Below are 15,426 nucleotides of genomic sequence, written 5' to 3'. Positions count from 1 at the left end.
TAGACTTTGGAGTTAGATAGATCTAAGTTTGAATTCTGACTCTGCCATCTACTAGTTGTAAGACTTTCAGTGCCGAGGTAATGTTGTTGAGCCCTACTTCCTTATCTTTAGAAGTAGAAACGCTCGCATGTCTTTCATGGAGTTGTTCTGCAGATTGAGTCTGCATATATAGAACTGACACACAGTGCACTGAATGAATGCTAGAGATTGTTCGTCATATTGAGTCAGTACTTTTCTCTGTTGTCAGCCACTCACAACTCCTAGGCTTTCTGCTCCTCCTCTTCAAAGAAACCTCATGACATCAAAATTTCAGCACTTGTGAATTTCCAATTGCTTGATTTGTTATGAAGTATTTTAATCCCACATAGAATCTGAAAGCTGCCTATGTGGAAACAGGAACTTCCTGCAGAGTAGAGTTGGCCCCTGTTTAGCTGGATGTAATGTATTTCAGAGGACTAGAAATGAGCTGAGACTCTATCTTCCTGGCCTTCTTGCTAAGAAAAAGTGTTCAATTCCTAGACAGTAGCTCTTTTGAAAAAGTATGTTCCTTCCCCACCACCCCCACCCCCACTTCCCCACCCCCACCCATAGCCCTGGCTATCCTCGGGTCACTTTGTAGATCAGGCTGGCTTTGAACTCATTGAGATCTTCTTGCACTACTTCCAGACTGCAGGAATTAAAGGCATGCACCACCACGCCTTACCCTGGGTCTCTCCTTTTATGTTTCTTCCTGCTTGTGACCAATTCCAGTTACACTTGATATGAATTGTCTTCTTTCCCAGCCTCTTATCTGAGTTGAGCAGGTCTACAGACTTCATTGTCTAGGGTATAGAATTGTTACATGAATGAAATTAACAAGTGTATGTGGGAGGGGGGGACTTGGCACAAAGCCAAAAATATATTAAGTACTCAGTAAATTGTAGGTGGCATTGATATTTCTGTGAGAAACATTGGGTATCTAATGGAGATAAAGCAGACCCTTAGGGTCTAAGAGAGGTGTTCTTATTTCTTGTCTACTTAGTACCATGAAGTGACTAAGCAATAGAAATCACTGGTTCAGTGTAAGAGTCATGCTTACAGATAATAATGAATAAAAGGTTTTGAAAAGTGATGAAATTAATATGGAATCATTTCAATAAACTGTCCTACACTTAGGTGTAGACCTGAATATACATGTGCTGAACCAGACATTACTGGATTTTCCCTTAGAAAGATGTGAATATTACTTCATGTAGGAGAGGCCCTGCTGAGTTTTGTTAGTCTGTAACATGAAGTTGAATCCATTGGCTTAACCTCTAGGGGAAATATCTTACAGGTCATGAAGACATATCACATGTACAATGCCGACAGCATCAGTGCTCAGAGCAAACTGAAGGAAGCAGAGAAACAAGAAGAGAAGCAAATTGGCAAATCAGTAAAGCAAGAGGACCGGCAGACCCCTCGCTCCCCTGACTCCACAGCCAATGTCCGCATTGAGGAGAAGCATGTCCGGAGGAGCTCAGTGAAGAAGATTGAGAAGATGAAGGAGAAGGTATAAGTGCTCTGGCAACTGTAGAGACAGAAAGGGATGCTTGGAAGGCAAGATTGATAATAATAGGTGCTGTGAAGAGCTGAATAAAGCAGTTCCTTTCGTTCCTAATAACCAAAGAATCCTTCTGTGTCTTGCCAGGAATCCTGGCTATTGGAAAAACCTAACCATGTGAACTCTCAGATTTTCCCTTCCTTCCTTTCTTTCTTCCTTTCTTTCTTTCTTTCTTTCTTTCCTTCTTTCTTTCTTTCTTTCTTTCTTTCTTTCTTTCTCTCTAAGAGATCTGTTTATTTATTTCATGTATCTGAGTACACTATCGCTGTCTTCAGACACACCAGAAGAGGTCATTGGATCCCTATTACAGACTGGGAATACTCAGGACCTCTGGAAGAGCAGTCAGTGCTCTTAACCACTGAGCCATCTCTGCAGTCCAAACTCAGATTTTAATGTCAAGTTTATTGACAGGAATCTGTAGTCACTTTTCTCATTCCATTTTCCAAATCAAGTGAAATGCCCTATTGACTTGAGAAATAGGGCAGACTTTAGACCTTGTATTTTGGCTTCCAATACCAGGGTCTGGGGTAGAGTTTAGAGGCACCTCTTCAAGGCCAACAACAGGGTGGAGAATAGTGTGTGAAGACAGGATTGTTGTAGCATGCACATCTGAACCCTTCCATCAGAGTTAGGATCCACTTGAAAGCAGGGACACACAGGGGATGGCAGCAAAGGGAGCCCTTGATGTTCTGGCCTTCATCTCTCCCAGAACAGCCTTCTCTTTAAACCAAAATCATAACAGTAACAGTGACAGGTCATCAAGATGGCTCATCAGGTAGGGTTGCCACTTAGCCTGGCAACCTGAGTCCAAACCCAGGAGCCCACATTGTAGAAGGAAGAGATGACTCCTGCAAGTTACCTTCCAACATCCACAGAGACATAAAGGCATGTGTGCATACGAACATACACACTGCTTCACATGTATATGTCAAAAAATAAGTATATGTTTTTAATTTTTTAATTAAAAAAACTAAACATTAACTTGCATTTTCTTTTTAGCGACAAGCCAAGTACACAGAAAATAAGCTGAAGGCCATTAAAGCCCGGAATGAGTATTTATTGGCTTTGGAGGCAACCAATGCATCTGTCTTCAAGTACTATATCCATGACCTGTCTGATATTATTGATGTAAGTACCTAAAGCTGGGGTGGAAGGCTGAGACCACCTCTTGCCTAGTTTCAGAAACATGGTCACGTGTTCCTCATTTCTGCATTCAGGCATTTTGGCCATTTTGAGAATAATGTGAAGATAGCAGCCATGATCCATTGTAAAGGTGGTGTACCTTATACACCTTATATCATTCGCTCCTCACAGCACTCCATGAGAACAAAGCAATACCGTCTATTGCTGTTGACTAATAAATCAGAGTTTAGTGATTTACCCAGAGTTAGTAAAAGGCTGAAAAAAATTTATACCAAATTCTGATTCCTAAACCCATGTTCATGACTTTTGTGTTCTGTTTGTCAAGAAATGGTCTCTTACATTGAAGCTTGTAGAAAGAAGCAATGACAAGAAGAGTTAGAATGCCTTCCTTACGTTTATTAATCAGTTCATGTTTCTTGGGATCTCCTCATTCATTGTCACATCACCCCTGTAGATACACAATGCTGTCTTAATTTGTGACCCAGGGAATTAAGAGACATACTTACCTAAGGTTTGGGTTTGCAGTGTGCTGCAAACTAGGATCTTGACTAGAAGGTATACAACTGCTACTCCTATCTGCCCTGTTCTCTTTTGCGATGTGGCACAAAAAATGAGAGAGAGGAGGGGGTTAGTATGCATGTGTGCTTTGTAGGCAGCAGGCACAGCCATTTGTCTTTGACTTTATGGGTTAGTTTTTGCTTTGATCTCTTACAGCTTCTCCTCAATTCCTGTCCTAACATCTCTCACATACAGACTGCAATCTGACCCAATACCCTTCCTCATGTCTTCTTCCAGTCACCAGAGTGGCTCTGGAGCCAGCTGATTGAGCATCAGCAGTCCAGTCTCCAGGGCATCAGCAATATCCTTTCAGAGACCTGTTGTTTGCCTCAGGTTCTTGGCAATGGCTGCTGAGCTGTAAGACTCTAGCCAAACTGCACATGATTTTCTATCACGGATTCTTCACAAGCACACCTGCTCTGCTTTACATCATGTAGGGATCTGGGCTCAGATTCACTATTATGTTAGTAGTTAGCATATCTTGGGCTTGCTACTGAATTATTCTGAAACTTTGCTTTATTTCCTGCCCCTCTGCTCCTAGTAAAATAAAGACCTGGACTGTTTAAATCTGGCCTACATCAGGGAACTTTTCTAAAATACAGACTTTCAGCCAGGGAGTTCTGATGAGTAGGTTTTGGCCTCCTAAGGCCTTCGATGTCATCGTCTCAGCTGGTAAATGGAGCCCTGGTCTCTGTTCAGACTCCTCTTTGTTCTCTCTGCTTGTTGATGCCAATCTGAACACTGTCCTTCAGTGAGGTCAAAACCCTAAACCAGTCCCTTCATTCTTCTTCACTGTTAGCAGAGGCCCATTCTGAACACAGGGAAGTCACTTTCTATGCTCACTTTCTGCTGTTTATCTTACATTTGGTAAAAACAAGTAAGATAAAAAAATTAGACCAGACAGGTATTACACCCCTTTTACTAGCCTGTCCTCTTCCTTTTGCCTCTAGAGAATATTTGTACCAACTTCAATAAATTGCTTAATTTAGGAGAAAAAAGGCATATATATATATATATATATACATATATATATATATATGACTTACAATCTTTGATCTCACTTGGTAGTTCTAAGGACTGTAGGCTCATTGGAGTGTAATTTCCTCACCTGCATACTTATCTCTTAGCCTCAGAGCAGATGAGTAAGTGAAGTGCAGGGCATTGCCATTATGGGTAGCCCGAGTGTCATGAGTATACCTAGAAAGTCTGTGATGCCACATACACTGAAACTGGACATGAGAGAACTTGGTTTTCCCATTATGGAGTTTTATTGAGAACAGTTGTTTTTCTTTCTCCTGTAAGAAATTGAAGTGATACGAAGCACTCATTTTTTTTTTGTTTCTAGGTTTTCTCTAGATTATCTGAGAGAGAATCTCAGCCGGTAAGGGAATCATGAGCTATGGACTTAATGCCCATACACTGAGATGCTCTGTTCTTCAATATTTTCTAAAAATTTATTTCTCCCAAGTTTTTATAGTATTTGTGTAGCATTTTATAGTATTTGTATAGCATTTATTTCTGGTATAAACAAAACTGTGTGTTCTCTCTACCTGTTGGAATTCTCATGGGAAATACTCAAATTTCAATTAACCCTGCCAGATACGGCTTCTTTTTTGAAGGCTGAGTTTTCCCCCTACAAATATGTAGATGACCAAGGCCCTTTCCATGTCTCCTGGGTTAGCTGAAAGCATGGTAAAACCGGAGGGCACATTGTATGTTTGACCCTGACTCATTGGCACAGAGAAGCTACAGAAGGGTGATAGAGGTATTGCTCCCTGATGTTCTTAGACTATGCAGCAGAACACATGGGTCAGCACTCAGCCCACTAGATGATTTCCTGAAAAGCTTGAGTCTTTGCCTGTGGTATCCATCAGTCAACTTTATTGAATGTTTTCCATGAATAAGACCTACTAGGAAAAATTGTAAACAGGAATAAGATGCTGGAAAACTCTAAGATACCTGCATTCTGGGTGGGGTGATATGAAATTGCAGGCCTCGGAATGACTGCGTGTATTGGGGGTCATATGAGGATGAATGCAGTTGAGTTCAAGTGGGACCAGGAATGCAGGGCTGGTTGGCTTCCCAGAGTCTGAGAATTTAATATGGATCTTAAAGAGTGAGTCCAATTCCAGCAGGTGAAAGTGAAGGGTAATATTTCAGGAAAAGAAATGTGAGAAGCTGAAAGGTAGAGGTCAGTAGATTGGAGGATGCTTGTGATTGGTGTTAGCTTCAAGTCTACACAGTACCAGATATGTGTGAAGTGTATTATCTGTTTAGCACATAACCAGCAACAAAGCTGGTATTTTCCCCTTTTTCAGGCCAGAGGGATAAACTAGCTTTCTAGGTTAGAGGCCTATGCTTTTTCAACACTCTGTCCTCTGCAGAGAGTACGGCACTGGAATTCAGCAGAGGCTAACTGGGGGCATGAAGGGAAGTGATGCTGAGTAGATGGACTGCATGCAAATTACAGTTTAGGTGTTTTATGTGTTTGTTTGCCCATTTAACTTTGCTAACTTCATTGAGCTTTTTTCTTCCTTGTGTGGAAAACTAAGATAATATAGACTTTGGGGGGTGGGGGTGATTATGAGGATTAAGATGTAGAATATACATAACTGTTCACTGTCTAGCATGTAGTGGACATCCTTAACAAACAGTAGCATTCTTTACAAGTACAACCTGAAGGTGAATTTTAGCTTAACTAGAGATGAGTATTTTTGGCACTTCAATAGGAGCATGCTAAAAGCCATATTCTCTGACAGACCACACTGTTATAAAATAAGGTATGGATTAAGATAGAGATAGAAGAAAGTAAAGTTTCAAAAATATATAAAGATTTCTGAGGAGCACCCTGCCTCTCCCTAATTCGTCTCAGTCTCCCACACACTCTGTTGGCAGTGTTACCTTTGTTTACTACACTGATAAGTAGAGAGCTCATCTTAAGAACTGTAGGACATCTTAGAGATAGGCAAGAAGATTTACAGGTTCAAAGGCAGACTGATCAATTAGTTTAAGAGCATCTCCTAGAGGAGGAAGGGACCCTGCACGTGCAGCCTCCCAATCAGCCGCCTTTGTCTAGATTCTGTTTGCTCTTCTTCCGACTGAATTTAGTGTTTTCCTATCCTCTGGCTACAGTTATGCTGTCACTGCTGTTACCCCACTGAAGCCAGGCACCTGCCAGAGTCTGTTGGCACTGAATCCAGAGCTCAGCTCAATGTGCACTCCATTGCAAGCTTTGTGTCAGATGCCTGGAAGGAGGCGGCCTGTCACATGGTTTTTTCTTCCCCAATAGAGGCTGTTCCTGAAGTGATCATGATGAGAGGGAAAGGCTGAGGAAATTAATTTGATGCTTATTTATGCAGTGAAATTACAATCAGGCAGATGGCCTTACTCTATCCAGAGATTTTTCTCTGACATTTCCTCTCAGGCTCTGGACATCAAAGCTGTGTAAATAATAGAGGTGATAATTGATGGCCATGGAATTTGGATCTCGGGGTCTTTATTGGAGGGGTAGGGAATATTGTCATAGTATTACAGAATGCCTTTGCTGAAAAGAGCGCTGGGGATTACATTTAATCCAAAGGGGTTTTTCCTAGACTTTTTCTTAAGAACTTATTCTTCAAACCACATCACACATAGAAGCCCAGTTTATTGAATGGAAAAATGAGCAGAGTTGTTTTCGTTGAGGTAAATATAAAAAGGCTCCAAGACCTCCTAACTGGGTCACCGCCTATCCCCTTCTGAGGGATAACCTGGGCGCTAACATTGAACTTAGAGCTGTGAGCTACAGCTTGACAACCACTGGACTGGTCACATTTGTTCACTGAACTGTTGAGGACACAGGTGTGAGGATGGGATAGGAGTAGCTTTTCCAGGGTTGCTTGATTCTGCCTCTACTATTTTGTTTTGTTTTGTTTGTTTGTGTGTGTGTGTGTGTGTGTGTGTGTGTGTGTGTGTGTGTGTGTGTGTGTAAAATGAATATGCACAAGAGTACAGGTGCCCATGCAAGTCCAGAAGAGAGTGTTAGATTTCCTGGATCTGGAGTTACGAGCGGTTATGAGCTTCAGGCATGGGTGCAAGGAGCCAAACGCAGGTCTTTTGCAAGGGGAATAAGAACTCTTAACCACAGCAATCTCTCAAGCCCTGAACTTGTTTTTTCAGACAGGATTCTCAAAAGTTTATCTTAGCCAGCTAACCATCAAGCCCCTTTCTCGACCTCTTCAGTGCTAGGATTACAGACACCTGACCCATAGGCTTGTGATCAATCGTAATTCCTTATATTTGCACCACAAGGACTTTACTAATTGAGCTACTCCTCTAGCCCTGGTTTTTGTTGTTTGTTTGTTTGTTTGTTTGTTTGTTTGTTTGTTTGTTTAAAAACAGAGGCTGGCTTTGAATTGATTATGCAGCTGAGGTTGACCTTGAACTTCTGATCCTCTTAATTTTCCCTCCTGAGTGCCTGAGATTACCAGTCTGCTTCCCCACAGTCCGTTTACACAGTGCTGGGGGAATCAAACCTAAGTCTCCATGCATGCTAGACACACCCCTTTCCAGTTGACCTACATTCCCCAACCCCTACAATTGCCTCTTTCATTTTCTTCTTTTCATTTTTGTTGTTGAAAATCAAAAGCATGATAAGAATCTTCCCAGTTACACTTATATTTAGGACTTTGTGGTTTAGCTTTCTTCAGCTCAGGCTTGTCCCAGATCACTGAAAGTTAATGTCATGACTCAACCAACCTTCTGTTCTCTCCTTCTCCCACCTACCTAGAGTTGAGTATATGTGAATTTACTGCTGGTACAGCACTCCAGATTTTTGACTCCTGGCTGCTCCATTGGCCTGGAAAGCTTGCTATGTAGTGACTTCTAACCACAGGAACCCTCAGAGAATCATAGCAGGCAGTATTATTATTGTTGTTGAATTTTGTTGTTATGGCATTCCCCAGACAAACCAGAAAACAGAACGGAATTCTCTAACTTGTGGACATTCTCATTTTTATGAAACATCATTTGGTTAACTCTTATCATTGTTTTTTATGAATCTTCTTCTGTCTAACCACCTTAGTGCCCTGCATGGTGTGCTAACCAGTGAACTAGGGAGCAAGAACTAAGGAATCTTACCCAGGTTTTGACATTGTAATCTCAGCTTCCTTCCTGTTACAGTCAGTCACCTTGATATGGTCAGATCTACCCCAAGACCACTTCCCTTCTTGTCAGACCTTGAGATGTCTGTGGTGTGCTTATGTGCCTTCTCCTTCCCACAGCAATGTTGTGACCTAGGCTACCATGCTAGCCTGAACCGGGCTCTACGCACTTTCCTATCTGCTGAATTAAATCTGGAACAGTCAAAACATGAAGGTCTGGATGCTATTGAAAATGCAGTAGAAAACCTAGATGCCACCAGTGACAAGCAACGGCTCATGGAGATGTACAACAATGTTTTTTGCCCCCCTATGAAATTTGAATTCCAGCCCCACATGGGAGATATGGTAAGGCCATTCCCTATATTGTACATTTCCCCCAAAGGGACTTGAATGTACTAGAGTGTGGGAACTAAAAGGGGGTGTGAGGAAAGAGGAGGGAGGGAGGATAGCCCACGTCTGGCCATAGTTCCTCCTATGCTCTGGACAGGCAGACGTGGGAGGGCTGCCAGATGCTTTCCACTTGGCCCCGGGTGGGCATCTAACCCACTGGCCCCACTGGACTGGGGATGAACAAGGGGAGGGGGTGAGGGAGAGGGTAGAGGGAGAGAGGTTCCCACACAGGTGAGAGTAAGCGCAGCAGGCCTTGATGAACAGAGACAGTCCGGTGGTTTTAGAGTTTTATTGTAGAAAGGCAGGGAGAAAGGAGAGAAGGTAAAAGAGAGAGAGAGAGAGAGAGAGAGAGAGAGAGAGAGAGAGAGAGAGAGAGAGAGACCAGCCATGGCCAAGAGGAGAGAAGGGGGAAAATGAGAGAGAGAAGAAAGGCTAGAGAGGAAGAAGAAGAGAGTGAGAGGAAAGGAGAGGAGAGGAGAGGACAAGGAGAGAGTAAGAGTAAGGGGAGTAAGAGCAAGAAAGCAAGAGAGTGAGGAGGGGCCAAACAGCCCCTCTTATGGTATGCTGTTATCTTTACTGTTGCTAGGTAACTGGGGAGGAGTTTAGCCTGAAGGTCAGAAGCTTGGGACTGAGACATTGCCTATGAGACTACTAACCATGCTTCTTCTGTGGGGTCTGAGGGGATGGTAACTTCGACAGGAGCCTTGAGTCCAGGAGATATGAGAGAACTCCTTCCGTCCCATGTAGGTGAATTATCACCACCTGGTCCTAGGGTTCAGACCTCAACTCGACTGGAAACCAGACTGTCTGTGTGTAGCCCAATACCCCACACTAGAGTTGTATATAGTTTTATTACATCTGAAGGAGAGGGTGTTTCCTGTCAGATAAACTGTTCTATTCTTTCAGACCCTGTAGTATATCTCTTTGATTTTAACTGATATGCTTATCCTTGAGCCTAGGTTCATGTTCCATCTAATCCAGCTGTCCTGAGCTGTAGGGTGGATGGTTCTCCCAGAGAATATTCCACCCTGTCCCAAGTAGCTGTGTCCTAGAGACCTGACTGGGGTGACCAGGGAATGAAGAAAAGCAGGCACATGTACAGAAAAGCTGGGGTCGGGTAGGTTCTGCTAGCTTGGATGGAGAGTATGGCATTGGTCCTTGACATGACCATGCCCTTGTCAACAATACACATTCATTCAGGACTTCATCCACTCTTTTAGACTCTCTCAAAAGCTACCTCAGCTCCCCACAGTAGTTAGTGAGACCACAAGGAGTAGATGAGAGGACACCACAAATCTGCAAGGTACTCTTGCCAGGAGTAGTGCTTGCCTGGATTAGAATCTAGACTCTTTAGAAACCTTGCTCTAGCCTGATAATCAATAGTATGCTAATCAGACAGTTTACTGTCATAGACTGACCACAGTGGAGTGGTACTTCTCTGTTTTATATATAAAATATGAAGTGGTTTCTCTCCTCTTCTTCTTGGGGAAAACCTAACCCATTACAGTTTGTTTCCATTGCTGTGGCTGAGTAGATGTCAGCATCTAGACCGATGGAAAACTAAGACAGCATCGTGTTACAGTTAGGAGGGGGCATCACCAACCTCCAGGAAGCCCCATTCCTCACCTGCTTTGATTTCTGTTTATAGTTGTCTTCTAAACCCATTCTCCAGCTGCCATTGAGATTCCTTCCTCTGAATAAATGGAACTTGGGACTATCTGAGTGGATTGGTTGATTTTCTGGTGTTATCTGAGTTCTCTTCTGAGCCAAACAGCATGTCTCCATAAATGGGAATCCAAATGATGGGTACTCAGTCCCCCTCCTTGCCCAGTCAGAACCACATTTCCATACTCTAAAGCACAGATGGAGTGCATTACCTTGCATCCTGGCTAGAGATCACTGACAAAGCATGCATCAGCAGCTTTGCTGCTCCTTAAAGAAACAGGATTGGAGACATTTTTTTTTCTCTAATTCTTCCATTCTAGGCCAGGGTGACTTTAAAAAATAATAGTTCATTCTTTTGCCCAGTATGTGATACAGCTGATTCATGGCTTGGCCAGAAAAGGGGCCAGAATTTCCCATTCTGGCTTAGAGATGAGATGTCAAGTTATTCTTGCATCCTGCTAACAGGCATTCTGCCTCATTGTGGGATATTTGTAGGCAGAAGAAAGGAGCTGCCTGGAAGTCCTTTAAATGGGGCCAAAGTTCAGGTAGCATTTTAATGGAAGCTCTGGAATTAGCTACACTGGTGTTCTCGGACTGCAGATATGGCAGATGGCAGCTGCTCTTGGATGCACTAGGACTTGGTGCCTGTTTCAACTCTTGGTGCACCCAGAGGTTTGAGGGCACTGGATGCACAACTGGTGACATCAGGGCCAGAAACAGAAATTTCATTCTTGGCAGTAACCCATCTGGCCAACAAGCTTTCTCCATTATGTCTACTTCTAAAAGCCATAGTGAAATCAGCTCCAAATCTTGAACAAGCCTCTCAGATGAAGAAGAGATCAAATCAGTTGGAATCTTAAATACCAAAGGGGAAAAAGGTCAATTTCCAGTCTCCTCCATTTAAAGAGAAGTTTTATTTTTTTTTGAGTAAGAGAGTGGTTTACAAATATATGAATATACTCAGTCTTTGCTGAGGATAACAGAGCCAAATTCTATCCATATGTCTCTTCTGGTAAGAGCTAAAGGACACTTGATAATAAAGTGACAGGCACTTCCTCCACATGGGTCCTATCCTTCACTTCCTAGCCTTCTGCCTGTCATCCGTCATCCAGGAGATCGGATTACCTCATACCATAGCCTCACCTTTATCTATAGACTCTACGTCAGCTGTTCCTTCACAGAAGATAGAGTTGGTTAATTGGGGATGGGGGTACAGGGGATCTCACACCTAGTGGGATACAATGATGGCTATTTAAAGATATCAAGTTCCTCCTGTCAGATCTCATGCCCTCTGGGGCTCTCTAACTTGAGCTTATGAACTTGCTCCCAAATTCACATAAACTCTTTCCCATTGGCTCAAAGCTCTCGTGCATGACCCAGATTTATAAACATACATGCTGCCAGCAGCAGCAAGTTAGCTTCTTGGCCCACTTCTCTCCTGCTTTTTAACTCTAGTGTATGAAGTGGGAGGAGGGAAGAGCCAGAGAGGTGACCACTTGGACCTTTGGCAGGAACTTCACTGTGCCAAAGTGTTGGGTTTCTGAACCAAGGGCTTCTTGAAACACTCTTGTCTAGCCTCCTCAGAATTCCCTGAATCAGCAGCTGCTGCTAGACCTACCCTGCCAACCACCTGCCTGCCTTTGAGTTACAAAGAGAGAAACAGTCTTTCCAAATAGATTCTCCTCCCCTTTCACATATCCTTTGGTCTAGAAGTTCACATGCATACTTTTTTTTTTTTTTTTTTTGCTCATAGAAACTGCAAGCCTTCCAGTAGTTGGGATGCAATACAATGTAAATTGTTTTGAGCAGTAGTGAGAACTCTGGAGTCCTCAAAAGATATATGTCCTCTTCCTGACCTTCTGTTGCTTTTTCTGACAGGCCTCTCAACTCTGTGCCCAGCAGCCTGTCCAGAGTGAGCTGGTGCAGAGATGCCAACAGCTGCAGTCTCGCTTATCCACTTTGAAGATTGAGAATGAAGAGGTGTGTTTCCTTCCTAGGAAGCTCGGAGCCACTGTTTCCTTGTTGAACTACTTATGGCTGTCCATCAGGGGCAAGTAGAAGGAGCATGCAGAGAATGTCCAGGCTATTGCAGAGATTTCCTGGCCAAATAGAGGCTAGCGCTTTCCCTGCTGCTACATCCTGCCCTTGAAATTCAGGAAGTTGTTCGTACATTGCCAAAGGTTGTGCTCTATTTTAGGCTTTTACAAAATGCCCCTCCCCACTACACATTTAATCAAAGTGGCACTTGGCCACTGTGGGAACAATATCAAGTCTCTGAAATGACCCACTCATGACTGGCTTTTTCCAGCATTTTCAAAAAGAAACCTTTTGACTTTGACACTTCAGACATCTCTCTCCTCTTACAGGAGGGTGACTTTTTTTTTTCTAAACACAGAATATTTTCTTTTAATATCCAGTTTAAAAAGGCAATTTTTAAAAGTTTAAAAACAATCCAGTTTAAAAAGGTAATCCAGGTTTCCATTGAGCTCAGATGGCTTTTTCTTGTATTTTAGTAAGTCTTAATTTTACTAAGAAGTAGGGTTGGGTCACTTAGTTTGCAAATAGGAAAGCAAACCCATTCATTGATTGAAGGTCACGAAACAGTGCCAGGAACATTGAAGGACAGGATCTATCACATATTTTCATCAGCTCCAGTATGTTGGAAATACTGTTTTGCAATTATGTTATTCTGTTTCCCTTTGCACTTTCATTATAATAAAGAAATAGGTTAAAAACACTGGTTGCTCTTGCAGAGGACGCAGGCTTGGCTTCAGCACCTGCATGGTGGCTCACAGCCATCCCTACCTTTAATTCCAGCAACTCCAACCCCCTCTTCTGGCCTCCACAGGAACCAGGCATCACATGACACACTCACATGCAGGCAAAACATCTACACATACGATAAGTCTCTTTGAAGAAAGTAAACATTACATAAAAGGTACACAGCAGAGAAAGAGTGGAGTTTAGGTGTTTGCTGGAGAGAGCAGTGAGCTGAAACTGGGTTCCTGTGATGTTCATCACTCAATCACTCAGTACTGTTCAGTGAGAAGTGCAGCTGTGATCTGCTGGCATCCTTCCTTCCTACCCCTCTCTTGGGAAGAGAGACATTCCTCCTCTCAAGCTCCTCCTAGTTGCTCTATCACCTGCCATTTTAAAGCCTGCTTCTCATGATTATTTTGGCCATTATGGTTATAGGTGAAAAAGACAATGGAGGCCACCCTGCAGACCATTCAAGACATTGTGACTGTTGAGGATTTTGATGTATCTGACTGCTTCCAGTATAGCAATTCCATGGAGTCTGTCAAATCAACTGTCTCTGAAACATTCATGAGCAAGCCCAGCATTGCTAAGAGGAGAGCGAACCAGCAAGAGACGGAACAGTTTTATTTCACGGTAAGGGCACTCTTTGGCCTTATAAGAACATCAGTAGACACTGACGCCCACAGGAGCTTTGGAATCAAGAGTTTTTGCCAACTGTCTGAAAAGCAAGCTTTAAATGCACAAGATTTGAGCCTGGCATACTTGGACACCACCTTGACACTTAAAGCAAAAACATCTACAAGTTCTATGTGTCTTCTGGGGCCCTCAAAGAAAGGGATGCTCCTAAAGAAATCACTTAGAAAAAAATCAGGGAAACTTTTAACCAGCTAGTATAGAAGCCCTCTCACTCACAAGAGATCATGGCAAGGGAATTAAGTTTATTGGTTTTTGAGAACTATATTCAAATATCTTTGCCAATATGTATATTGTTTTAAGAAATTTAAAGTCTCTCCTAAGTGATTTGAATACATTATCATATAAGTTCCATTATTAGGAAGTTATTTTTTCTAATTATTGGTGAAAGTTAAAGAGACTTAAATGAGCAACTTGGTGGGTTTGTAGAGAATTCTAGAGCAGTATATTTTATTCATTTCTCTCAGATCTCCTTTTAGATGAGTAGATGTGTATCTATGTGTGTCTGTGTGTACAAAAGTTAATAGTTTTTGTTTGTTTGTGTTTGTTTGTTTGGTTTGGTTTGGTTTTTCAAGACAGGGTTTCTCTGTGTAGCCCTGGCTGTCCTGGAACTCACTCTGTAGACCAGGCTGGCTTTGAACTCAGAAATCCACCTGCTTCTGCCTCCCGAATGCTGGGATTAAAGGCGTGTGCCACCACGCCTAGCTAGTTAATAGTTTTTAAAAAGCTGTTAGCTGATCTTTTGTTTAATAATTAAATTGTTTTGAACTTGCCAAGTCTGACTTTTGCCTGTACCAAAATTTATTTCCTTATCTTATGATGACCAAGAAAAGAAAAACTGACTTTTCAGTTGTAAGATACCACATGGCCATTGACAATCCACACTGAGCAAATGAAAGGACGTCAATTGTCTTCCAGTCATGAAGCACACTCAGCATGGAGCAAATTAGATTTGTCTTCCAGCTGGGACAATTTGTTTAATTTTTTTCTTTGTGCACTCTCCTTTTTTCTTTAAGAGCCCTAACATGATTGATTGGTGTTTTTGTAAATCTGTTTCACTTAGTTAAACTCCAAATCCTTGGTGTTTTTGTAGTTTTAAATCCCAAAGAAGACTTTTAAAAGAATATGATTTAAGAATATTGTTCTAAAACAACTCAAAATTTTTTGTTATATAAAGAAAAACATTTTAAAACATGGTCATTATGTAAAACTTAGAAGCAGAAAGAAGAAAATAAATTCATATGAGGCATGTATTTAAAATTATATTTACAAAAATGAGATGTTGTATATATTGCATTATAAACTTAAGTCATTTAATTATATTTTCAAATTGCTTGGGATGCAGTTGTTTGTTTCTTGGTAGAACTTTTATGTGCTGGGAAAGAAGTACAGCTCTGTCTCCAGTCTATACTACATCTTCTAAGCATGTGCAAATCTATACAGAGGATGGAGTGACACATAGCCTAGTTCACGGCACTCAGTAACTGCTACTCA

At 42.1% G+C, this 15,426-nt stretch overlaps 1 protein-coding gene and 1 long non-coding RNA gene across 6 annotated transcripts in view; one reads left to right on the top strand and one right to left on the bottom strand.

Annotated features, from left to right (window-relative positions):
* Gm51644 overlaps positions 1-15,426 on the bottom strand; it is a 114,910-nt gene that overhangs the window by 32,270 nt on the left and 67,214 nt on the right. Inside the window, exon 2 of one of the 2 annotated variants that reach the window (XR_003947997.1) lies at positions 704-821. This is a non-coding gene — a long non-coding RNA (predicted gene, 51644). Of the gene's footprint in view, positions 1-703; positions 1,323-15,426 lie in introns of those variants that run through there. The other variant, XR_003947996.1, reaches the window with a different exon arrangement.
* Positions 1-15,426, top strand: part of Srgap2 (SLIT-ROBO Rho GTPase activating protein 2) — a 242,281-nt gene that overhangs the window by 169,311 nt on the left and 57,544 nt on the right. For all 4 annotated transcript variants that reach the window (XR_001781100.2, XR_001781103.2, NM_001081011.2 and 1 more), the window contains exons 6-10: positions 1,316-1,531; positions 2,582-2,710; positions 8,545-8,769; positions 12,358-12,459; positions 13,675-13,872. Coding sequence is in view for 2 of the 4 variants with exons in the window: in NM_001081011.2 (NP_001074480.2) it covers positions 1,316-1,531; positions 2,582-2,710; positions 8,545-8,769; positions 12,358-12,459; positions 13,675-13,872 (870 nt within the window). In the remaining 2 variants the exon portion in view is untranslated. The remainder of the gene's footprint in view (positions 1-1,315; positions 1,532-2,581; positions 2,711-8,544; positions 8,770-12,357; positions 12,460-13,674; positions 13,873-15,426) is intronic.

This window comes from Mus musculus, chromosome 1 (genome assembly GCF_000001635.26).
Source record: "Mus musculus strain C57BL/6J chromosome 1, GRCm38.p6 C57BL/6J".
Lineage (NCBI taxonomy): Eukaryota > Metazoa > Chordata > Mammalia > Rodentia > Muridae > Mus > Mus musculus.
Note: the sequence above shows the minus strand (reverse complement) of the source record. Positions and strands in the feature narration are given on the sequence as shown.